The following is a 24,733-nucleotide window of genomic DNA, read 5'->3' as shown; positions in this document are numbered from 1 at the left end:
ACCGAACTGCGTAAGTTTCGCGCTGCCATCCCTGCTTGTTCCCCGCTTCTACGAGTGGGGTGCGGATGGAGCGGTATCTCCAGGGAAACATCCGACATGGTGTATGTACCCTGGTACCGCGGCCCAGTATGCAGCTGACATGGTCTGCCACAAGTCCAATAGAAACGGAACGTAGAGGAAGCCGCCTGAGAGGAACGGTGTAGTGTAGGAGAGGGTGGTGTAGTGACGGTCGAGACAGCGGAGATGGAGTCGCTCGGGTGGCGTACGGGGCAGGTCGATCGGCCTAGTACACAAAGGCACCTGCAGCTTGGTGTTGAGGTTCGACGGCGCTAGGTAGAGTTTGTCCAAGGGCGTCGCTTGTACGTTGTGTGTTAGCAACAGAATCGACAGCCCTCTGGACCTGGGCACGAGCTCCCCCACGCCCTAGACGGTCGAGCAACATGTTCTCCGCAGTTTCCTCCATTCACCCGCGGTGCCTTTAGTGCCAAGCGTGAGGAATGGCGTCAGGGCCACAGGGGATCTTCGGCTGCATCGCCGCATCGTCGTTGGAGCAGGATTGCGCCATCGCTTTCGGCCGGGGCGCAGAACCGAGCGCTTAGCCGCTATCGTCTAGCATCGCAAAGTGTTGAGCACGTCGTTTTACGCGCCCCACGCGCCAAGGCACATGTGTATCCGGCAAGTCTGCTGAGACGGCGGTAGTTGGCGTCGTGTCTGTGTTGAGTCGACTTACTGGTCAGCCTGTCAGAAACAGTGAGGCCTTCTTGTGATGTGATGGTACAGAAACAACAAGACAGGAGTTGCAGACCTGACAACCATCGCAGTGCCCAAGACCGTTGCTCAGCCGCATCAAGGCGGCGATGTTCTCTCTTCTTCTGCTTTCCTCCGTCTGCAAGACTCGTCATCGAAACAATGCTCCACAGCCACCATGTGACTGCCGAGTGTAACCAACGGGACGTCTTTGGGGCTCGTCATTGCGGACATCGCGGCCAGGATATGCCGAGCTTGAGCTGTACTGCTCCCTGGTGTCGATTCCCAAGCACTGCGCAGCCGCGAAAGACTCTTGTCTAGACTCTTTTGAGGGTGCACCCGCTATTGCATGCAGTGCATGTCCAGTCCTGGCTCTTTGAAGAATTGTGTCAGGGTCTCCTCCACCGCCCACTTGATGTACATGCAAGATTTCCGTCGTCAAAGTTTTCGCTGTGATCCTTGGTGCTCAACACGACATCATGGCGTCTGTGTGAGCCCGTCTTCGTGAAGGAAGCTGTCAATGACACGAGACCATGAACGGAGAATATTGCCTTCTCATGCTAAGTCTTCTCTCGCCGTTGTTCCGTAAAAGAGCGTATAACATTAGTAGATTGTCAATCATTCACACTGGAGTACTCGAATCGAGGCGCGCTACCACATCATGTCGCGGCGTTGAAACGGTAGCATTGTTGTGAAAGAAATGTTATTATCGAAGAAGATTGCAGGTGAACTGGAACGTTTATCATGTTGCAGCGCGGATCGTTCGTCAATATGAACAGTTCATGTTCGTACCTACATACCCTCTGAGGAGTCTCGTAAAATGTCTCCGCTTCGGGTAAGCGCATCCAGCCATCACGACTCCTCAGCAAGGTGCAGCCGGCGTGGACATCGAGACAGCAAATTACCCCGCCAAATACGAGTATTCGGTGAATGTTTCTTCCGTCTGAAGACCATGTCCACAGAATCCGCCTGGCCAAAAAGTCGCCGTCAAGTACCGCCATGCTCAAACGCCGATGGCGGGGTATCGGCGTCTGACGCCATTGCCGACGAGTTGGAGCTCCTCCCACGCGCACGTCTTTCCAAAACCATTAAACCAGACAAACCCAAATTTTCTCTTCCCTCATACAATGGCTCCCAAACTCCTCTACCCAACCTCCCTCGCAATTGACGTCGGCCTGCTTGAGGGCTTTGGCGTTTCTCTACATTCCTACGATGTAAAGGAGCCCATCCCAGACAACCTCGTCGATGCCGAGATCCTCGTAACCTGGACGAACCCTGTGCCTCGGCTCCAAGAGGAAGCCAAACGCCTGACCAAGTTGCGATGGATTCAGTCTCTCGCCGCAGGCCCCAATGACGTGCTTAGCGCGGGCTTCGATTCCTCCAAGATCACCATTTGCACCGGTTCAGGATTGCACGACCACACTGTTGCAGAGCACGCACTGGGGCTTCTGTTGAACGCGGCACGTCGCTTTTTCGAGATGCGGGATTACCAACTGGAAGGGAAGTGGCCAGGTCATCTGGGCGGACCGCAACCTGATCGTCCAAAGGGAAAGTTCACATCACTGGAAGGTGCCAATGTGCTGGTCTGGGGATTCGGCAACATCGCGAAGACTTTGACGCCATGGCTCACAGCACTGGGTGCGAACGTGACTGGCCTTGCTCGAAGTGCCGGCGTACGCAATGGCGTGGAAGTATATGGAGAAGACAAGCTTCAACAACTGCTACCCAAGACGGATGCCTTGGTCATGATCCTGCCCGGATCTGATGCAACGAAACATGCTCTGAATGCAGAGAGGTTGAAGTTGCTCCCAAACCACGCCTGGGTGGTCAATGTTGGTCGTGGAACTTCAATTGACGAGGCGGCCCTGGCCGATGCGTTGGACAAGGGAGCCATTGGTGGTGCAGCGCTCGACGTATTCGAGACTGAACCTCTCCCTACGGATTCGCGCTTCTGGAAGACACCAAATACGATTGTAAGCCCACACGCAGCAGGCGGCAGACCGCAGAACCCAGAGACGCTCATTGCGTACAACCTGCGGAAATTCCTCGCGGGGCAGGAGCTCAAGAACATTGTATGACAATCAATCAATTCGAAGCTATGAGGGCTTAAAATTCAGGCTTCGTACTTATATCCTTGTATTGATGTTGATTATCCCGTGTGAACATCTCAAAGTTTAGAATTCTGACACCTGTGCATCCATGATTCTCTCCCTTGAACTTCTGAGGATGCTCTCACCATCCTAGTGGTGTCCTTATTCAGGGCCTGTATAGGTTCTGATGTTATGATGAATTCTGCACTAACAGGACTCCCTAGATAACGTTGATGATCGTTCATGCCGCTACAGGAAGACAATCACTTCATAATGCGGAGTTGATGTAGTCGAACGCATGGTCCCCAAGATTCCAATGCGTAAAGAGGGCATACATAGCAATGGTTTCGACTCTATGTCGTCTAAGCTGAGTGTGCCTGAAGAATGATGCCGTCACTTCCGAGAAACAATTGTGTCGGACATCCGGTATACATAGCGATATCGCTAGTCCTATCGCTAGTCCAAGTGTCCCTCGCCACCAGGTACTGGTCTCAGAACGTTTACTCGTCCTTGACACCGCCGCGTCCAGCACGCTCAGCGGCCTCGATGCTCTTCTTATCGGTCTTGATTTCACCGCCCTGCATAGCGCCCATGAGGCCACCAGACTGCTTCCAAGGCCTCTGAAGATCGCCTGTCGCGGGCTGGCCGAAGAGATGGACCTTGACAAGGTTGCCCTCGAAAGCGCCCTTGAGAGGAATGACAGACTGGATGAGCAGCGGATTGGTGTACTTTAGGTAAAGATGCATGAAGCCCATCATGCCGACGCCCATGAGCTGGGCTTTGAACAGGCCTTGGAGCTGCTGAAGATCGTATGCCTTTACGGTGGTCGCGACGAACTTGGGCTCCTCGCCGGATCCCATTGGAGCGGGCTCGACGTATTTGACAACGGTCATGTCTGTTAGGGACCTGTTAGCGGGATCTGCAGACCACAGGGAGGCCTGCAGTGGCCACGCAACATGTACGCACCATTCTTCTTCTTGATCTGCGCCTGCACGTAGAGGTAGATACCGGCGATGATAACGTTGGAGAGGATGTACAGCGCTCGCACGCCATTCAGGACGTTGGGATCATCAAAAGGAACCTTCTTCGAGATCTGCATAAACGCCAGAATGATGAGAAGGTTGGTACTGCACGCGATCGTTAGTAGAGGCGATCTTGTACACTGGAGACGAATACAGCCACGTACATCTGCGGGTTGAGCGCCATGGTGTTTGTTGGTAGAGATCGCGGTGCCTGAAAAATTGATACGCGTTCGTAAGAGGCCTCGTCTCGTGTTGTCAGTATGAGCGTGGTGGGAGAGGATGAGCTGGGGACGACTTTTGTGCGGGATGCGCGTAGAGCTTGCGCAAAAGAGGCCAGTTCTTGGGGTCAGTGCCACTAACCCTTGTTGGGCTTCCACCCTTCTAGCCGCATCCAAAGTCTTCTCTGACCACATGCTCGATTGCCATACCTTTCTCACTGAGACACACGGGGACATTGTGCTTGCGTGTTCTATCAGAGCACTTTGAACCACTTTGCGTATGGGAAACATCATGGACCGTGCAATTGCTTGTTGAACCCTTAATGGTTCCTCGCTACGCGATAGACCCTTCGCGGCATAGGATTTACTTGTTCCCTTGTGCCAAAGAACCCATTGAGAGGAACATGAACGTAGTTTTGGTGCTTGCGATACTGAAGTACAGACCATCAGCTGCGACCTCCTCCTTATCGGCACTCTACGTTATCTAAAGTGGTCACAGTGGTCACGTGCTCGCGCGGCTGGTCAGGCAGCTGCGACGCGACCGTACCCCCTCGCTTTTCAAGAGCGCTTCAGGACGCGCCACTGCAGGCGATGATGCGCACATAATCGTCGCGGTCCTCTCACAAAGCCGTGCACCTGCCGCTTCCTCGTTTCCCCTTGTTAAGTTTGTTTCCAGTATTCGCCACCACCGGCGTGAGCGCGCGCAACTTTCAACGCGACCCAATCGGTGGCGCAAGCTAGGGGCCTCCAGCCCACGATTCACCACCCAGGGCGATTTACTTTCGCAGCTCTCACTGTTCCCAGCTGCGGTGGTGACTTCAACTCCATAGCGCTCCTTCGCTCCGCTGGTAGTTGTCAACTGGTTGAACCTTGTCGTCCTGTCCAGGAAATGGCGCCCCGACGTTCCAGCCGAAGGTCGTCGAACCTCCCCAATGTAGAAGAGATGGCAAACACTACGACCGCTACTCTGAGCGCTTCTTCTGGTACGCTTATCCCTTCACACTAAGGCCATTCTATTGTACATCAACTGACCTGCAAACTCAAGTGCGGAAAAGTTCTCGCCCTGCTACAAAGCGCATCCGCTCCTTCGTGCCTGATTCTTCCGAAGCTGAAGACGACATAGTCGAGCCCGCACAGGCTGGCGCATCGAACAGCTCGACCCGGCAACTGCTCAAGGCAGTTGCGATACCACCGATGAAGTCCTCTGATGCGAAACCGAAGCGCGAACAAGACAGCTCAACTGGATCACCTTCGTTCGAGAATTCGGACTACGAGACCCCAGGGACCAGCATCTCCACAACGCCGGCTCTCTCCGTCGGCCATGGTGCGAAGATAACTCGCAAGAGTGGTCTTAGCGCAGCTGTAACCGCCGGATTTGGTGCTTCATCTTCTCGTAAGCGAACGCGCTTCATGATAGAAAAGTTAGAAGAAGATGAGAACACCGACATCAATGCTGATGCTCAGCTTGCGATGCAATTGCAATTGGAGGAGAACGAGTTGGACCCCAATAATCACATTTCGCTTGATTCATCGTCAGACGAAGAGCCACTTGCGAAGCGGAGGGCGACAACTTCAAAAGGCAAGGGCAAGGGCGATGCTGTCGTGGAGGATGCAGTCATAGTAGGTTCAGATGACGATTCGCTCTCACTGACTCTTACAACACCAACATATACCGGGAAAGGCAAGGGCAAAGCTCCCGCAGCCGCTCACCGAAACAGCTCACGAAGTCGTTCAGCTCGTGCTCGTGCAAAGGCAGCGAAGAACTTTGTGCTAGACTCTGATCTAGATGAGGACGTGGATGACGAGGACGAATTCAAGCTGGACGACGACGATGATGTTGCGGATTCCGCATTGGACGACGAGGACGACGCGATCGGAGGTAAAATGGACACTGGTAGCGACAGTGACGATATACCACTTTCGAAAGTCAGCAAACGTGCTCTGGCTGCCCTCAATACTGAGCCAACCGCAGCAAAGAAGCAACGCGGCAAGAAGAACAAACGCCTGACACGGGAAGAGAAGATGGCACGCCTCCGCCGTAATGCGCGGTTTGCTCATATTGCAGACAAATGGGAACGCAAGCGTGCGATGAACCGCGAACGTGCTGAGGAATCTCATCCAAAGCTGCTCACCATGTGGAAAGAGCTCGAAGAAGTACTGGTGCTTGAAGTGCAACAAGCCGAACAACCGCCATCCATCAACCGCCGTCTGAAGCCTTTCCAGCTTGAGGGCCTTAGCTGGATGACACGGCAGGAGAAAACCGCTTATAGAGGTGGTCTTCTTGGCGATGAGATGGGTATGGGCAAGACGATTCAGGCTGTCTCGCTCATCATGTCGGACTGGCCGCAGAAGGAGCCCACGCTTGTCGTCGTTCCGCCTGTGGCATTGATGCAATGGTCCAACGAAATCGGAGCATACACGGATGGCAAACTTAAGGTTCTCGTCTATCATGGCACCAATTCCAAGTGCAAAAAGATGACAGTGAAAGATTTGCGGAAGTACGACGTTATCATGGTGTCGTACAACAGCTTGGAGTCTTTGCACCGCAAGGAAACCAAAGGCTGGACACGTGGCGAGGATATTATTAAAGAAGCATCACCTTTACACGCCATTACGTACCATAGGCTCATTCTAGACGAGGCTCACAGCATCAAATCTCGTACCACTGGTGTCGCTAAGGCCTGCTTCGCGCTCAAGGGCACCTATAAATGGTGTTTGTCGGGCACTCCGGTACAAAACCGAATAGGCGAATTCTTCTCTCTGTTGCGATTCCTTGAGGTTCGGCCTTTTGCAGATTACTTTTGCCGAAGCTGCGACTGTGAGCAGCTACATTGGACTGTCGATGAAGACCACATGTGCAAAGCATGTAACCACGGAGCTTCGGAGCACATCTCCGTCTTTAATCAGGAATTGCTTAACCCGATCACTGGCGATGATCCGGAGCTCCGGGAGGACGCCTTGACTAAGCTGCATATGATCACTGCTCGCATCATGTTGCGTCGCATGAAGCGTGATCACACGAACTCGATGGAATTGCCTATGAAGGATATCGTGATCCATAACGAATTCTTCAGTGAAGTGGAGCGAGACTTCTCAACGTCCATCATGTCGAACTCCGCTCGTAAGTTCGACACTTATGTTGCGCAAGGTGTCATGCTCAACAATTATGCCAACATCTTCGGTCTCATCATGCAAATGCGTCAAGTTGCCAACCATCCGGATTTACTTCTGAAGAAGAAGGCAGCTGAAGGCAGTCAGAATGTTTACGTGTGCAACATCTGTGATGAGCCTGCCGAGGACGCGGTTCGCTCTCGCTGCCACCATGAGTTCTGCCGAGCATGTGTGAAAGACTTCATGGACACTTGCGAAGCCTCCGGCACCGATGCTGATTGTCCCCGCTGCCACATCGCTCTCTCAATCGACTTCGAGCAGCCAGAGCTTGAGCAAGACGAGGAGTCAGTCAAGAAAACTTCCATCATCAATCGGATAAAGATGGAGAACTGGACGTCGTCTACAAAGATTGAGATGCTTGTTTATGATCTTTACAAGCTGCGGAGCAAGAAGCAGACACTCAAGTCCATCGTGTTCAGTCAGTTTACATCGATGCTTCAGCTGATTGAATGGCGTCTTCGGCGCGCTGGATTCAACACAGTCATGCTTGATGGTTCCATGACACCCGCTCAGCGTCAGAAGAGCATTGAACATTTCATGACCAATCCGGACGTCGAGGTGTTCTTGGTGTCGCTCAAGGCCGGAGGTGTTGCTCTGAACCTGACGGAGGCTTCCAGGGTATTCATCGTGGATCCGTAAGTGATTCCTCTTGTTTTGCTAACGTACAACCACTAACACACGTAGATGGTGGAACCCTGCAGCCGAGTGGCAGTCTGCTGATCGTTGCCATCGCATTGGACAGAAGAGGCCTTGTGTTATTACTCGGCTTTGCATTGAAGATAGTGTAGAGTCGCGGATGGTTGCGCTTCAAGAGAAGAAAGCAGCCATGATTGCTGGAACGGTCAACAACGACAAAGTCGCGATGGACCGCCTGAGCCCGGAAGACCTGCAGTTCCTGTTCCGCGGTTCTTAGGCGATTCATGCGCAAGTGCATGACACAAGAGCAAGATGAAGGCCACCCAGCAATGTAATTATGACGGATATGATGCACACCGGCCCAAGGGATTAGCTTTAGGCTTATGGTTTACAGACGGCGATAGGAGCGATCGTTGTTCTTATATTGAAAGGCTTAATGGGTATGTATCTTCGAAGCGGCGTCGTGCATGGTATACGTAAAAGGCACTTCACAGCAGTTATATGGCGCATGGATAGCGTACGATAAAGATTGTGGTAATCGCTGAATCTATGTTTTTATGCTGTCAGATTTGCGGTGCTTTGCAACAAGGTACCAACTTGTTTGTTTAAGGTGCTGTTGGCCTGTGTACCACATGTCCTGGCGTCGGCATAATCGGACCTGCCTAGCATCGTGGGGGTGGATCGTCGCTTCCCCAGATTTTGGTGCAGCCTTCGCTTCAACGTCAACGCCAGCACTTTGTACATAGTAAGTTTAGCATGACCTTCCCCATGCGCGCACCGATTTTACGAGTTTCGGATTGCACTCCGGTGGTGCTCATTCGACTAGGCTCGTTGTGCTTTGCGCCTCGATGACTTGTGCGCACGTCCAGGACCTGAAGCCGTACGCACCTTGATCCGCGATGACTCGAACCGTAGGAAACGCAATAGGGCGTGCAACAAGACGCAAATGTTCGTTTGGTACAAATGAAAAGAGCTTCGCCAGTCGCCGCGGAGCCGAGGAGATGGACAAAATTGATGTTTTTGCCTAGACATAAATTTCCTCCTTTAGGTCGCTATTTGGTAACAGAAACCTATATACGGTCAGACGCCCAGCGTTGGTCCCGTTCCGCTGCCGCCAGATCGACCTTCATCATACTCGTGATGCAAAACATCATAGCAGCCCAGACCACGCCCGGGCTGGTGGTATTGCGCTCTTTCGGATATTACGGGTGTGTGCAGGCGGTCGTTGATCGTGAACGGCGAAAGCTCATAGCACGTCCTGACAGACTGTTGCTGTCGTACTTTCACTCTCGACGACACTAGGGCCTGACTTGACGGTGGATTTCAGTCGGACCTTTGCTGGCCGTCTCTTCCTTTGTTTACTCATTTGGGGCTCCAGCCGTTGAACGTGAGGCACCTTGACTTGGCCAGAATGGCATTCTTCCTCAAAGCTGAGGCATGGAATATCGACGTCGATCGCTATGTGAACCGAATCGTTCCTCCCTCACCGCTTCACTGGTTACCGACGCCAGTTTCAAGATTTCTTGGGTACAGGAAAGAGCCGAAACCAGATGTAGGAAACGTCTTGGGAGCCTTTTGGTCGTTACTGGGAGCCTTTTGCGGATTGGCGGTTGTCGCTGCGGTGTTCAACAACACGAGAATTATTCAGATGCATCATCCGCCTGCGTTGATAGCCTCTTATGTGAGTAAACTCTATTACCTGTATATACTAGTTCGGCCAGGAAAGTTGCGCGATACAGAAACGCATATACTTCCCACGGCCTTATTCGCAAATCCATGTACAAGACCAGGCGATGTCTCATTGATCTTGGATGGACGCGGATCACGACATGTTTCCGATTCTACTTCTCTATCTGCAAGCTCACTTAGGGAAGGGTGCTTCAGCTGTGCTAGAATACAACGCTATCCGTTCACCACTTGGGCAACCGCGTAATGCTCTCCTCGGACACACTATCTCAGCCATCATCGGCGTAGGGATTACAAAGCTTTTCCGTCTCCGCTCGGATTTCGAAAAGATAAAATGGATAGCAGGCGCAATCTCGTGCGGCACCGCCTCGGCTGTCATGCTCATCACCGGCACAGTCCATCCACCAGGTGGCGCCTCTGCTGTCCTCGCTGCGACATCGCCTGAGATCACAGAGATGGGGTGGTACTTTGTGGGTGTAATCATGTGGGGAACGACTTTGATGCTCATCGTCGGCCTGGTCCTCAATAATGTTCAACGCCAGTTTCCGGTGTACTGGTGGACTCCGCTACCTCTCCACGTAACGAGGAGGCACGACGTGGAAGTCGGGCCTAATGGTACGGGGGGATCCGAGGGAAGGATTGAAGATCTGGAGGATGAGGACAACGAAGAGAAGTCATCATATATCACCATCTCTGCGCGCGGAGTCACGTTGCCAGACACTCTAGCACTCAATAGCGAGGAGTCGGAGTTGCTCGAATGTCTACGACATCGACTTGCGAAGGGATCCTCTAGATCGTCGCAGTATTCGGTATCGAGCGGACTGCGAACATGACGATGGTTCCGAGTCATGGGGCTGTGGATCATTGAAGCAGTGGTGGCGTTCGTGAGCGTTCGTGAGCGGTGCCTTTAGTTACATTGCGCGGCATCTGGTGGTGGTTTGCATGCTGCGTTTGGAGTCCAGGTCTGCAATTTGCATAGCGTTGGTGGAGACATCGTTACTTGGAGCGTTTTCAGGGTACAACCACCAATAGGCGTTAGTGCTTTGTGTGACACCTACGTCAGGTACTCTTAGGATGCGCTTCTTGATAGATGATAAAAATAATGAGGCATCACGGTTTAGACACGGACGCCAACCTATGAGGAGCACCTCCCGAGTGTTCTGTGGAATCTGTAGAAACAACCCCGATGATGCGCTGGCTTCTCGTAGAGGTCCCGGAAGGCCGTGGTGGTGGCGGAGGCTCATTTGTTGGCCCGTGCGGACACCACCCCGCGCCACCCAACGAAAAATCGAAGCATCGTTTGTCTGAGTGTCTACGCACATGTTCTTTCTACCTCACACGGCTGCTCTCCCTCACTGCATCATACCCTCCACACTTTGTTTGTTCTCGGATACGACGGCGCCTATCAAGACGTCGTTTTCGACCTGACACGAGCCTATCGATAAGGCAGCATTAGCGGGGCAATTTGAATCTCACGAAATTTCATCGCCCCTCCTCCGTCACCTTTACATTCGACACACAAACCCAACATGGTCTCCGCATCCAAAGCCGCCCGCGACGCCAAGCGCGCCGCCGCCGGCAAGGAAAAGAAGACTCCTGCCTCCAAGGTCTCCTCTAAGGCCGCATCCAAGAATGCGTCAAAGGCCAACTCAGTCGACGGAGACGAGGCTCAGGACCTAGAGCTGAATGAGGAGGTACAGAATCTCACTTCGCAGACAGACAAGCTCGGTATCTCAGACCGTGTTACTACCGGTGTGCTGGCGTCCCTCGAGGCATCGCGAGACGTCAAGATCACTTCCGCCTCGCTCGTGTTCCACGGCCGCGTCCTTTTCAACGACACAACCCTCGAGGTCAACTACGGCCGCCGCTACGGTCTCCTAGGTGAGAACGGGTGCGGAAAGTCGACCTTACTCAAAGCTATCGACTGCCGCGAGTTCCCTTTCCCGGAGCACATCGACATCTACTTGCTGGACAAGGGTGCGCCAGCTACTGAGCTGGGTGCGCTAGACTGGGTTGTGCGCGAGGCCGAAAATGAGCTTGCCCGCCTAGAGAAGCTCGCCGAGGAGATCTTAGAGAAGGATGGCCCGGACAGCCCTGTGCTCGAGGAGATCTACGAGGTTGGTATGGCCGGTATGCCCGCCGTTGCACCGCTAACATTTCACGACAGAAACAAGAAGAGATGGACCCCTCTACTTTCCACGTCCGCGCTGGTATCATCTTGACTGGTCTCGGTTTCAACAAGAAAACTATCCAGAAGAAGACCAAGGACATGTCCGGTGGCTGGAAGATGAGAGTTGCCCTCGCCAAGGCCCTTTTCGTCAAGCCCTCGCTTCTCTTGCTCGATGACCCGACTGCCCATTTGGACTTGGAGGCCTGTGTGTGGTTGGAGGAGTACATGAAGAAGTGGGACCGTACCCTCATCCTCGTTTCGCACTCCATGGACTTCTTGAACGGTGTCTGCACCAATATGATCGATATGCGTCAGAAGCAGCTCTTGTACTATGGCGGTAACTACGACACATACATCAAGACGCGTACTGAGCAGGAAGTCAACCAGACCAAGGCATATGAGAAGCAGCAGGATGAGATCAAGCACATCAAGAAGTTCATCGCTTCCGCGGGTACTTATGCCAACTTGGTCCGACAAGCCAAGTCTAGGCAGAAGATCCTCGATAAGATGGAGGCGGACGGCTTCATCCAGCCTGTCATTGCTGACCGAGTCTTCACCTTCCGCTTCGCTGAAGTTGAGAAGCTTCCTCCTCCTGTGCTTTCGCTCGACGACGTAACCTTTTCGTATTCTGGCAAGGCCGAAGATAACCTGTACGAGCACCTTGACTTTGGTGTCGACATGGACTCCCGAACAGCTCTTGTCGGACCCAACGGTGTCGGAAAGTCCACTCTCCTCAAGATTTTCACAGGAGCGCTGTCACCAACTGGGGGTGTTGTTTCCCGACACACTCACTTGAAGCTAGGTGTGTACAGCCAGCACTCAGCTGAACAGCTCGATCTCACGAAGTCGGCTCTTGACTTCGTCCGCGACAAGTTCTCCCACATTTCCCAGGATTACCAATACTGGCGGCAACAGCTTGGCCGCTACGGCATGACTGGTGAAGGCCAAACGGCCAAGATGGCCACGCTTTCCGAAGGCCAAAAGAGCCGTATCGTTTTCGCGCTGCTGGCCATTGAAAGTCCCAACATGATCTTGCTTGACGAGCCTACCAACGGACTGGACATCCCTACGATTGACAGTCTGGCGGACGCAATCAACGTTTTCAGTGGTGGTGTCGTCGTCGTGTCCCACGACTTCCGGTAAGTTCATCCATGTACACGGTAACGCCAGACCCTTTACTGACAAGTTTTAGATTGCTTGACAAGATCGCCAAGGACATCATGGTGTGCGAACACAAGACGGTGCGCAAGTGGGACGGCAGTATTGCCGAATACAAGAAGCACCTCCAGAAGAAGATGATCAAGGATGGTATCCTCAAGTGAGGGACCATCTCTGATTGGCAGTAGAAGCGATCGCATGTGTGTTTGAGTTTGCAATTCGGGCATGAATAAAAGTTACCAAGAGCTGGATGCATGAAGTGCGTTTGCAGGAACAAGCAGCTCGCAGGTCCCGCTCCAGTTGTCGCAGAAGGGGCCAAGAGCACCTGGATATCCTGCGCTTCACGATGCATTGGGACTTAGAGGCGTTTATAGACGTGCGTTCGATGACAGAATGACATCTTGTAGAACAAGACACAGTCCACCGTGCTTTATGAAGCTAGAAACTTGTGGCGTGCCGTCTGAGTGTCGACGTGACGCAAGTGCAGGGCTTGAGCACGCGCCCCAGCGTGACCTGTGGGTTGTGACGGTCGCCGGTTAACCCCGCGAGCTTCTTTGGAGCTTCCTCCATGCCCACACCTTCATTATTGCATACCGCTCGCGATTCGCTCCACGGTTACTGTGCTCGTTCACACGCATATTGACACCCGAGCTGAAGACTGATCCTACATTTGAACAGTCAGCTTCTACCCGTATTGTCCCTCATGGCGGAGCTCACTACAACGAAGCTCAACGCCGAGTCGCACCTGCTGCTTGTACGCCAACATGCTTCCCAGCCACACCCAAAGCTAATCGCACCGCACATAGGACCAACCCCTCCTCCGCATGCCCCACGAATTATCGCGGAGGAACCAGAAGAATGCCCAGCGCTATGTCGAGAACAGCACCAGAGACGTCCTTTCGTCCCTAACCGCCGCCACAAGAACAGCTTCCCAAACCGCCACGCCCGACGCCACCCTCACCTCGCTCGACAGCATCATCTCCAAGATGCAGGGCCTGAAGAGAAAGCTGGAAACTCTGCACGACGAGGAGATGCGCATACACAGGTCGAATCGCGCGCGGTTGCAGCACCTGCAGGATCTATATGAAGTACAAAGCCTGGTGGACCTCAAGTACGATGAATGGAGCAGGACACGGTTGTCGCGGCTGCTAGTCGATTACCTGTTGCGGGAAGGATACTCGGAGAGCGCGGCGCATCTGGCGGCAAGCCAGGGCATCGAGGAGCTGGTCGATGTGGATGCTTTCGTCGCCTGCCATAAGATCGAAAAGAGCCTGAGGGAAGAGAGGAATACAAGTCTAGCGCTGAATTGGTGCAAGGAGAACAGCAAGGAGTTGAAGAAGCAAGGAAGCATGCTGGAGTTTGAGCTCAGGCTGCAGCAATACATTGAGCTGGTACGACAAGGTCACCACGCGGGCATCGGGGACACAGACACGGATATGGATGGCCTGAACGGTATCAGCCTTGATGGGGATACTAACGGTGCCGGAGAGGAGAAACTGGTCGAAGCACGGGCACACGCAAAGAAGTATCTGAGTGCGAGTGGGGACTTTGCGCTGCTGCGGAAAGCCGCAGGCTTGTTGGCCTATCGACCTTGGGACGACGTCAAGCCTTACAGTGTATGTCCAACTCCTTCTACAAGCGCAACATGACAAGAGCTAACATACAGTATAGGAGCTATATTCCGACTCTCGCTGGACCCACCTTGCACACCTCTTCCTGACAACCCACCACACACTTTACTCTCTGCCGCCTCGGCCTCTTCTTCATATAGCTCTGTCAGCCGGTCTCTCCGCACTCAAAACACCTGCTTGCCACTCTGCTTATGCCGCACCTACGACTATGCCGCTCACTGCGTCTTCACATGGCATCACATCGACATCTGTATGCCCCATCTGCAGTACTGAGCTCAACGAATTGGCACGCAACGTGCCTTATGCGCACCATAGCAAGAGTTTGGTAGAAAGTGATCCGGTGGTTCTTCCTAACGGTAGAGTGTACGGCAAGGGACGTTTAAGAGTGTTTTGCACCAAGGTTGGGGTTGAACCAGGGTGCGTGAGAGACCCGGTGGAGGGATTGGGCGGGATGAAGTGGAGAGAGACCGATGTGAGGAAGGTGTTCATCTTGTGACTGGTACTCGTCGATATCTTCGTGAGGGCTTAGCGGGAGTTTATGGTTTCACATTTGCATAGCGTGGCGTTCAGTGTATGAACTTGGGCGTGAGAGAGATAGTCTTCTTATGCATCGACCGATATCGCATTTCTCCTTCCTCTTGACTCCCTGGTGTAACTTTTCCACCTGTATCCCTTGCACTCCCAGTCTGACCACCTACGGCTATGACAGGTGCCGTGTCTGGTAGTTCCTAACGACAATGATTCGTGCCGACACATACTCTTCTGGGGTCTTTAGAAGGCCATTCCTGTTCACTGAAGCGCACCACGTCTGTCCGAATAGCCTAGATGCGCTGGTAGAGCCCCTTAATTTTCTCCTGTTTCGCCGGTGTGAAGGCGTGAATTCTGACCTGTTGTGAACTTCCAGTCGCTGGTCACATGTTCAACCCGTACATTATACCACGCCGAACTAGCGCGACACCCTGTTGAGAGTATTAAGCGCAGTGTTCCGAGGGGACCAGCTGTATAGTCCAACCTTGCGGCACGTTCTTCACCCTTCCTCTGAGTCACTGTCGCTCTCCTCTCTCGCCCTCTTCTTTCCCTTCCTCTTCTTATCATCCTCCTCCTTCCTCTCCCCTGCTTTCTCAAATACATACATCCGCGCCCTCCTATCCTCGCCCTTCCATGCCCCACCCCCCCTCAATAGCCCCCAACGTCCTCACATGCGCGTACCCTGGATAATCCTCCCACTCAAACTTGTAACTTTCCACAACCTTCAGCCCAGCATGCCGCGCCAGATCCCGCACATTCCACAGCGTGTATGGCTCGCCCTCGAACAGGCAGACTAGAACTTTCCCGCCTTCGCGGAGAAACGACCGGCTCTTATGGGAGCATAGACACGAGTTGAAAAAGCCGACGAGGAGAGCTTGGTTGGCGCGCACTTGCCGATTTACGTCTGTGGAGAGACCGCCTGTGTGCGGGAACATGAAGGCTATGGTGTCCCAACCCTCTTCTCTCTCCTCTGCTGAGCGGAGTGTCTTGAAGGAGCCGAGCTTCGTGGCGTCGATGCCGTGGTGGAACGGCACGGGCGGTGTCAGTGCACTTAGCTCGTCATATATTTGCGCAAAAGTAGGGTATTTTGTGCGTACTTGTTCGTCGGTATCGAAGGAGGTGGCGGTAACGTTTGCGCAGGCGTGCTCGGTTACGAGGGATTTGGTGAAACTGAAGTCGCCTTCTCCAACGAGGAGGATGTGGTCGTAAGTGCCGAAGGGAACTTGATGCCTCTGTGAAGCCTGAACATGCGGTTTTGCGGTGGCTGCAGCGGTAGGACTTGGGTCGTTGGTCTGTTTCTGCTTCTGCTTCTTCGAGGGCGGTGCGGAGGGCTTCTGGAGGGATTTCGCGGCGGCAACGGCAGCTTTTTGGTGGTTGGCGATCTTGCGGGATGCGTCACGTTTGAGCTCACGACGCGCACGTTTGGTCTTTGTTTTGGACATGGTTGTGATGGGGGGTGCTGGGTTATCAGAGTCCGGAGGTGTTGCGGGGAGATTTTTGGAAATGGAACCGTCTTCTTGAGCTATGACCATGCTCGCACACGTTGCTCAACCTCTTTTCTCGGAGAAATGTGCTGCATGTGTGGTTCGATGCAGACGGGTAGCATTGCTCTAAACGGACTAAATATACACCGGACGTGATGGGGTACAGCCATCTCAGTCTGCCAAAACCTAGATACGCGCTCTAACCAGATTACAACCCAAAGGAACAGACATCATCACACAGGCTGGGCGGCCCATTATATCAAGTCTCGCTTTACAAACTGGTCGTACAGAGTTTTGCCGAGGGCGGCAGGCGAGCGCTCAACGACGACACCAGCAGCCTCAAGGGCGGTGATCTTGGAATTGGCGTCACCCTTTCCACCGCTGACGATGGCACCGGCGTGGCCCATTCTCCGGCCCGGTGGCGCAGAGATACCGGCGATGAAGCTGACGACGGGCTTGTTGGCCGTGTTATTCGCCTTGAGGAAGTCGGCAGCATCTTCTTCGGCGCTGCCACCAATCTCGCCGATCATGATGATACCATCAGTCTCCTCGTCCTGCAGGAAGACCTTGAGGCAGTCGATGAAGTTGGTGCCCGAGAAGGGGTCACCGCCAATTCCGACGACGAGCGACTGGCCAAGGCCGGCTTGGGTGGTCTGGTTGACGGCTTCGTAAGTGAGGGTTCCGGAGCGGGAAACGATGCCGACGCGGCCGCGCTTGTGGATGAAGCCGGGCATGATACCGATCTTGCATTGTCCCTGGGATATGTTAGTAGTGCGCGGCGAAAGAGTGTTTGGTACAGCGTACAGGAGCGATGATGCCGGGGCAATTGGGGCCGACAAGGCGCGTCTTGTTCTGCGTCTTGAGCATGTCGGTGATGCGAACCATGTCTGTATTCATTAGCACCGTACAAGGGTGTAGCAGCAGAAAGAAGCATACCGTGTTGCGGGATACCCTCAGTAATGCTATGCCGACTCGTTAGCTTCGAAATGCGCGCAACAATCGGAAGAACCTACCATACTACCAAAGGAATCTCAGCGGTGAGCGCCTCCTCGATACCCTTGGCCGCAAGCGGTGGACTGTAGCAGGATCAGCTTGTGGACCAGCCAAACGCGATAGACCATGCATACGGAACGAAGATGGCGGAGGCGGTCGCGCCAGTCTGCTTAATACCCTCCTCTACCGTCGCGAAGACGGGCTTGCCGAGATGCTCGGTGCCAGCCTTCTTAGGGTTCGTGCCGCCGACGACGTTTGTGCCTGTATCTCCGCGTCAATTGGGCTCGTGAGGGGGTTGTCGAGACAGGTTTAGGATTGCAGCGCATACCGTACTCGATGGCCTGCTGGGCGTGGAAGCTATTCGTCCGTCAGCACCGTTCGCATCAGGCACGCTCTGGATGCGACTCACGTTCCCTGCTTGCCAGTGAAGCCCTGGAACAGCACCTTGGTGTCGCCGTTGATGCGCAAGTTCTTGATCGTGTCCGCATACGGTGTGGAGCTCGTCGCATAGTTCCTGGCGGCCGCGTGCCGCAGCGCCGAGCTCAAAGGTCGTCGTATGGCCTGCATCGTGACGGTATGAAGTCACGAGAACAGACGTGTACTGGAGAAGGGGAATGGATTGATGGAGAGCTGTTTGGATGGGGGTTGTCGCGGAGGAGACACGATCTGCACGGTTGCCCTTTCGGAGCTTGGCCAAAACTTTCCAGCTGCTATTCGGCCGGCAAGCGTCTGAGCTCCCGGCTTCACACGAAAATGCCTCGCGGATACCTCCGTCACCACATCTATTTCCATCCCTACCTAATCATTGTACGGAGCCGCCCTAGACTGCGCAATCAATCCGCATCCTCTCAGCGCGTTGATGGTTGGGACTTCTATAAATTGAAGGAGCATCACATGCAGGGAGCGCAAAACCGGAACTCGCACACACTGTCCGACGATGCAAAAAGCAACGAGTCTGCTCCAAGGTGCAGGAATTGGACATGTACAATCTCGCCGCTGAAGCTCGACGAGACCTTCTCTTGCGCCATGTCTCTCCAGAGTTCATAGTGTTCCTCGAGCTTCCTGATAGCGTATTATATGTTGCCTTTGTGAATGCAGCTGTCGCAAGGCGACAATGGTAACAGGACGTCAGATTGGTCTTACCATCGGAGCAGTGTAGGCGTTCAGCAACGTCTTCTGGCACAGCGGACCTCCAAAAGTAGAGACACACGAAGTTGGACGTCATGTTTAAGATCCAACGCTGCACCAGTGTGAGGGTCTTTCACTAGCCCAAGCTAGCTTAGCTCGCCATCTTGCCCAAAAATCACAACCCCCCACTGACTCCACGAGCACCGCAGAGCTGCAACTCTTACTGCGCTACAGACAACACTTTACCGTATCGCTTCAAGCGACACGCCATGGCGACCGTCACTCTCACAGAGGCCAAGCCCAGGCACAACCGCCTCCCCAAGAATATCAAATTGCCACCAGAAAATGAACGATATATGCGCGCATGCGCGGATATCGCCTCCGCCCTTATCCAGGACTATGAAGCGCAAGCCGATGGATCAAAGCCTAAGAAGGACCTAAACCTGAATCACTTGAGGGGTCAGATCGCAAAGAAACATTATCTGAAGAGTCAGCCACCCTTGACGGCCATCATCGCGGCGGTGCCCGAGCATTACAAGAAGTACATTCTGCCTAAGTTGATTGCGAAACCCATTCGGACTTCCTCTGGCATTGCGGTAGTCGCAGTAATGTGCAAACCGCATCGATGCCCACACATTTCATACACTGGCAACATATGTGTCTACTGCCCTGGTGGTCCTGACTCTGACTTTGAGTACTCTACCCAATCCTACACCGGCTATGAGCCAACCTCCATGCGCGCCATTCGCGCACGATACGACCCCTACGAGCAGGCACGTGGTCGCGTGGATCAGATCAAGGCGCTCGGTCACAGTGTCGACAAGGTCGAGTATATCATCATGGGTGGTACATTCATGTCGCTTCCGGAATCCTACCGCGATGAGTTCATCTCCCAACTCCACAATGCGTTATCAGGATACCAAACAAAAAACGTTGATGAAGCCGTTGCAGCAGGTGAAATGAGTAATATCAAGTGCGTTGGCATTACCATCGAAACCCGGCCAGACTACTGCTTAGACCAGCATCTCTCATCTATGTTGCGATATGGGTGTACGAGACTGGAGATCGGCGTGCAATCTCTCTACGAAGATGTAGCCCGCGACACCAACCGCGGTCACACCGTCGCCGCAGTCGCAAAAACCTTCTGTCTAGCCAAAGATGCCGGCTTCAAGGTTGTTTCCCACATGATGCCGGATCTGCCCAACGTAGGCATGGAGCGCGATCTCGATCAATTTGTGGAGTACTTCTCCAACCCCGACTTCCGGACGGACGGCCTCAAGATCTATCCCACCCTAGTCATCCGTGGCACGGGGCTCTACGAATTATGGAGGACAGGACGGTATAAGAACTACACGCCAAACGCGCTCATCGATGTTGTTGCGCGGATTCTGGCATTGGTGCCCCCATGGACGAGAATCTACCGTGTGCAGAGAGATATCCCGATGCCGCTCGTCACTTCTGGCGTCGAGAACGGGAATCTGAGGGAGCTAGCACTTGCGCGTATGAAAGACTTCGGAACTACGTGTCGCGACGTGCGCACTCGTGAAGTCGGGATCAACGAAGTCAAGCACAAGATTCGCCCCGATCAAGTGGAGCTCGTGCGCCGCGATTACACAGCGAACGGCGGCTGGGAGACCTTCCTTGCGTACGAGGACCCGAAGCAAGACATTCTCATCGCTTTATTACGTCTTCGCCAGTGCTCCAAGGAACACACTTTCCGAGAAGAGCTTACGGGACAGCCTACGAGTCTTGTGAGAGAGTTGCACGTTTATGGTAGTGCGGTGCCGGTACATGCGAGAGATCCGAAGAAGTTCCAGCACCAGGGTTACGGGACGTTGTTGATGGAGGAGGCTGAGAGGATTGCGCGAGAGGAGCATGGTAGCAGCAAGATCAGTGTTATTTCGGGTGTTGGGGTGAGGAGTTACTATGCGAAGTTGGGATACTGCCTCGATGGGCCGTATATGAGTAAGACACTGGAGCCGGGGTGGGTGAGAGAATGGTAGGGTTGCCGAGATCTTGAGAGATTGGCGTCTTGTTACGAGCACACACTGCATTGCTGGCGTTGGAATTGGGTGCATGACAACTGCAGACTGGGACACGGGGGGACAATGCTAGATGGATGCATTGATCGCATATTGCTGTGCTGGAATCCAAATTTCTACAGATAACCATGAGATCGATGCTGAATATTACAAGCCCATTTCATGATGCCACTCGAACGCCACGGCGTAAGCCACCAAACGCAGCTGGCCAACATCAGTCAGATGTGCCCCCACGCAGAATCTTGAGACAGCTGTCTCCTGTATCCTATCCTGCCCCACTCCGCTATACATATTAAATTCTTCGAGTTCATATCGCCTCCGCCTTTGTATCTAGAAACAGACTACGACAACGCTATGGCGCCGCGACGGGCTTCGCGCATGTGGAGGAGGGCTTGGAAGCCGCAGAAAACGAGGAAACCCTGAATTCAATTAGTTACCACCGTCCGGTTCTTGTGATGGTGTTTTAGGGCATACAATATATATGAAGACAGCTCCGAATACTGCGCCTGCTACAGCACCTCCATCGGACGGGTCTTCCTTGCCTCCCATCATTGTGTGGCTATTTGTCTGCGGCATCCAACATTAGCATTATACTCCGTAGTATGTACAACCATGATGTCCGCCCGTGCCGACAATCGTTTGCGATGGCGGTTCTAGGGACTTAGACACCGGGAGGAGTCGACGTACTTTAAACAATGCGCCTATGACGGAGAGAATGACGATGGCGAAGATGGACACGACGATGCTGGATCAGGTTGGTTAGTTAATTTCCTCTTCCTTGCTACGATCGGAGGCATGCATACCATGTCCAAGCATTCATGGCAGAAACCAGTGGCTTCACCATGGTGGCTGTGAGGTTGGTGGGTGCGCGGCGGTCGCGGAGCTCGTGACGAGACTTGCCTCGGCGTCTGGTTGAGGCTTCGACGGGGTACGGGCGAGTGACAGTTGAGTTGAAACGTGCTGTGCAAGGTCCTGGACGGCGGTGAAAGGGCGTGCGAAGATGTCGGTGATGGCGGAGGTTGACTGTATGGTTATGAGGTGCCTGCGGCTGGTTCACGATAGCTTGGCGATAAAAGTGGGTCGCGCCCTGACGCACGCAGTGCATGTGCAGGGAGTCGCGGCCGAACCATGCATCTTTACATACTCGATAGTAGTAGATGCACCACCCCGCGTGGGTACATTTCCAAAATACAGAAATCATTTGGATATTCTTTGAAATATGAGCATGTTCATGTATATCTGCTTTATAAGATCCAGTAGCAAGGCTTCAGGTAGGCGAATGGCCGCACACACATCTCTGCACGTCTTCCACAGCGAGTATTCCAGTACAATAATGTGATCTTGAGTAATACAAGAACACCCGGAAATTGGTCAATTGTCTCTTGATCCTGCTCAATCCCATGTAGACTACGCTCTCTGTTATAGACAAAAACCTCTGGAATAAGTGAACTTGTTGCCATAAAGATCAATGACGCCCTGCGCCCGAACGCCTCGCAATGCATAAGTGTAGAGCTCTTCGCATAAGACCCCTAGCTCACGAACCTAGTTCGACTCCTCTAAACGCTCCCAGCCTTCCTCTTCTCGATGTCTTGCTTTAACTGCACCAAGTCCGGCTCATTCGCGCCAAACTCGAGCCCCTGCCTCACCCACGTTTCCGCCTCCTCCAATCGACCCATTTCCACCAAGCACTTGCCCCGCCTCCACCATCCCTTTGCGTTGTCTGCCTTCTTCATCTCCACGCTCGCCTCTGCATCCACAGCGCCCTCGGCCCAGTTCTGCTGCGCCATATTCGCCTGCGCACGGTTGCTCAGCAAACCGCTGACTTCTTCGCGCACCAGGCCTGATGGCTCCCAGTGCGGCCGGCCGAGCGCCATGTCGATTGCGAGGCCGTACAGCTTGACGGCTTGTGCATGGTTGCCTTTGCGGAACTCGTTATTGCCAGATTCGCGGAGCTTGCCGATTTGAGCGCTACGGGTGGGGTTGACGGGGACAGGCGGAGGTGGTGTGCCTGTTGGTGTGCCCACGCTGAGGAGACCGCGGTGCAGCGCGTTGAGAGCCTCCAGTTCGTTCTTCAACGCGGCATTGGCGGGGTTCGCGCTGATAGCTTTGGTGGCTGGGTCCATCACCAGCGGGAGAAGCGTGAATGTGTCGGCTGATTCCATTTTGAAACTCCAGGTGGGTGTGAGGCAACCTCGATCAACGCTTTCCAGAAAAAAGAGGCGTGGTTATGTGGTTGTGCTTTGTAGTGTACAGTCGGTTGTGGACACGAAACATTTCCGAAGAGCTGCCCGGGCGCTATCGATAAGGCCAGTGTACCCTGCCTGAATCGGCCCCGGGGCTTTGACGTCACGTGCAGCTACGGCCTGTGCTCTAGGACTTGGAAAAGCAACTATAGAGGATTTCTAATAGACGCTATTAAAGATAGATATAATATTAATATAAGACTCTATACTATACGTAGTTTAAATATATATCTTTATATTAGCTTAGGTAAAATAACTATCTATATAGGGTCTAGAAGTAGTTAGAGGTATATAGAAGTATATATTACTTAATAGAAGTTTTAGATATATTACTACCTATAGGCCTAGGGCTAGCGTTTTATTTACTTTATAACTTACTATTTACCCTTTTATATATATAGATTTACTAAGTTTACTTAAATTTTATTTATATTAGAGCTAGACCTCTACTAAAGGCTTATTAATATATAGCTAAATACTAATTTATTTTATATTATAATATATCTAGCTCTACTACTAATATAATATAGGCTAGCGTTTTATTTACTTTATAACTTACTAGTTACCCTTTTTCTTTTATATAGATTTACTAAGTTTACTTAAACCTTATTTATATTAGAGCTAGACCTCTACTAAAAACTTACTAATATATAGCTAGATACTAGTTTATTTTATATTATAATATATTTAGCTTTACTACTAATATAATACTAAGTTTTCTTTATTATTATTATTACTTTTACTATTACTATTATAATTACTATTACTATTACTTACTTAGCCTTTTATATACCTAAACTTCTATAAACTCCTACTACTACTAAATAATCTAATATTATAGAACTTCTATTTTATTATCCTTATATTCTTATATTCTTATATTACCTACTATAGGCTCTATACTTAAAATAACTCTAGGTATAGCTATATTTATAGTTTTATACTAAGTAGAATTTCTTATATTTAGAGAATACTTAGCCTACCTATTACTTCTATAATAAACCTTTTATTCTTTTTAGTTAGCTCTTTTACCTTATAGTAGTTATAGATATAGTAGCTATAAATACTCTAGAGTTTTAACTTATACTTTAAAAAGTATTTAAAGTTACTATTTATTTTTAAAGCTTTTACTACTATTTACTCTATCTTATATAACTAGAGTATCTTAATAATACCTATATATATCTCTTACTATATTTTTAACTAGTTCTTAACTTACTTAATCTCTCTACTATTTCTAAATACTACTATAGTTAACTAGATTCTATAGAATTACTACTTAGCTTCCTTCTAATTCTATATAGCCCTTTTACTAGTGCTATAGATAGTAGGCTACACTACCTATAGTAGCTTATTATTAATAGTTAGCTTATTACTAATAGTTAGGTTAATCTTAATATAGATCTAATATATTAGTAAGCCTAGATCTATAAGTAATACTATTAAAAGAATAGACTATAGTATACTAAAATTAGGTATATTAAGTACCTTTACTTTAGTTAGAATATATTATAATTAAAGGCTTTAATAAGTAATAGATTAAAGGATAAGAGAGAAAGTAAGGTAGAATAATAAAAGAAAAAGTATTATAGAATAATAGAAGAGAAAGTATTATAAATAGCTATAATTTATCTATAAATACTTATTTTCTTCTAATAGAGCCCCTCTAATACTTTCTCTTAATAACTATTTCTAAGGTTATAGTTATAGTTATAGTTAAGGTCTCTAGGCTACTCTCTATTATTAGAATTCTTAGTATTATAGAAAAGAGCTTAGTTTATAAGCA

General features: G+C 51.6%; 10 protein-coding genes across 10 annotated transcripts; 6 read left to right on the top strand and 4 right to left on the bottom strand.

Moving 5' to 3' along the window:
- Positions 1–1,874: 1,874 nt before the first annotated feature.
- Positions 1,875–2,825, top strand: N0V89_005967 (uncharacterized protein; the record flags this gene model as incomplete). Its single annotated transcript, XM_056214740.1, has 1 exon — positions 1,875–2,825. One exon carries the CDS (start codon positions 1,875–1,877, stop codon positions 2,823–2,825), a length of 951 nt encoding a protein of 316 aa, XP_056072007.1.
- A 512-nt stretch (positions 2,826–3,337) lies between these two features.
- PHO88 (phosphate transporter (Pho88)) lies at positions 3,338–4,043 on the bottom strand (the record flags this gene model as incomplete). The annotated part of the gene is made up of 3 exons (XM_056214739.1): positions 3,338–3,732; positions 3,804–3,964; positions 4,024–4,043. 3 exons carry the CDS (start codon positions 4,041–4,043, stop codon positions 3,338–3,340), a joined length of 576 nt encoding a protein of 191 aa, XP_056072006.1.
- A 923-nt stretch (positions 4,044–4,966) lies between these two features.
- RAD16 (DNA repair protein rad16) lies at positions 4,967–8,161 on the top strand (the record flags this gene model as incomplete). Its single annotated transcript, XM_056214738.1, has 3 exons — positions 4,967–5,060; positions 5,123–7,883; positions 7,933–8,161. The coding sequence occupies 3 exons, from the start codon at positions 4,967–4,969 to the stop codon at positions 8,159–8,161; spliced, it is 3,084 nt and encodes a 1,027-aa protein (XP_056072005.1).
- A 1,534-nt stretch (positions 8,162–9,695) lies between these two features.
- Positions 9,696–10,403, top strand: N0V89_005964 (uncharacterized protein; the record flags this gene model as incomplete). The annotated part of the gene is made up of 1 exon (XM_056214737.1): positions 9,696–10,403. One exon carries the CDS (start codon positions 9,696–9,698, stop codon positions 10,401–10,403), a length of 708 nt encoding a protein of 235 aa, XP_056072004.1.
- Positions 10,404–11,099: 696 nt separating this feature from the next.
- Positions 11,100–13,062, top strand: ARB1 (ABC transporter ATP-binding protein arb1; the record flags this gene model as incomplete). Its single annotated transcript, XM_056214736.1, has 3 exons — positions 11,100–11,687; positions 11,738–12,879; positions 12,933–13,062. The coding sequence occupies 3 exons, from the start codon at positions 11,100–11,102 to the stop codon at positions 13,060–13,062; spliced, it is 1,860 nt and encodes a 619-aa protein (XP_056072003.1).
- A 539-nt stretch (positions 13,063–13,601) lies between these two features.
- On the top strand, positions 13,602–14,618 carry FYV10 (GID complex subunit containing RING finger motif; the record flags this gene model as incomplete). Its single annotated transcript, XM_056214735.1, has 3 exons — positions 13,602–13,652; positions 13,705–14,514; positions 14,565–14,618. The coding sequence occupies 3 exons, from the start codon at positions 13,602–13,604 to the stop codon at positions 14,616–14,618; spliced, it is 915 nt and encodes a 304-aa protein (XP_056072002.1).
- Positions 14,619–15,674: 1,056 nt separating this feature from the next.
- Positions 15,675–16,499, bottom strand: N0V89_005961 (uncharacterized protein; the record flags this gene model as incomplete). The annotated part of the gene is made up of 1 exon (XM_056214734.1): positions 15,675–16,499. One exon carries the CDS (start codon positions 16,497–16,499, stop codon positions 15,675–15,677), a length of 825 nt encoding a protein of 274 aa, XP_056072001.1.
- Positions 16,500–16,795: 296 nt separating this feature from the next.
- LSC1 (ligase of succinyl-coa) lies at positions 16,796–18,101 on the bottom strand (the record flags this gene model as incomplete). Its single annotated transcript, XM_056214733.1, has 7 exons — positions 16,796–17,296; positions 17,346–17,428; positions 17,478–17,503; positions 17,555–17,617; positions 17,669–17,795; positions 17,863–17,891; positions 17,944–18,101. The coding sequence occupies 7 exons, from the start codon at positions 18,099–18,101 to the stop codon at positions 16,796–16,798; spliced, it is 987 nt and encodes a 328-aa protein (XP_056072000.1).
- An 830-nt stretch (positions 18,102–18,931) lies between these two features.
- Positions 18,932–20,665, top strand: ELP3 (Elongator subunit; the record flags this gene model as incomplete). The annotated part of the gene is made up of 1 exon (XM_056214732.1): positions 18,932–20,665. One exon carries the CDS (start codon positions 18,932–18,934, stop codon positions 20,663–20,665), a length of 1,734 nt encoding a protein of 577 aa, XP_056071999.1.
- Positions 20,666–22,260: 1,595 nt separating this feature from the next.
- N0V89_005958 (uncharacterized protein) lies at positions 22,261–22,866 on the bottom strand (the record flags this gene model as incomplete). The annotated part of the gene is made up of 1 exon (XM_056214731.1): positions 22,261–22,866. One exon carries the CDS (start codon positions 22,864–22,866, stop codon positions 22,261–22,263), a length of 606 nt encoding a protein of 201 aa, XP_056071998.1.
- Between the last annotated feature and the right edge of the window lie 1,867 nt (positions 22,867–24,733).

This window comes from Didymosphaeria variabile, assembly GCF_027946475.1.
Source record: "Didymosphaeria variabile strain IMI 356815 chromosome Unknown scaffold_4, whole genome shotgun sequence".
Taxonomy (NCBI): Eukaryota; Fungi; Ascomycota; class Dothideomycetes; order Pleosporales; family Didymosphaeriaceae; genus Didymosphaeria; species Didymosphaeria variabile.
The sequence above is the reverse complement of the archived record's forward strand: the minus strand, read 5'-3'. Positions and strand labels throughout refer to the sequence as shown.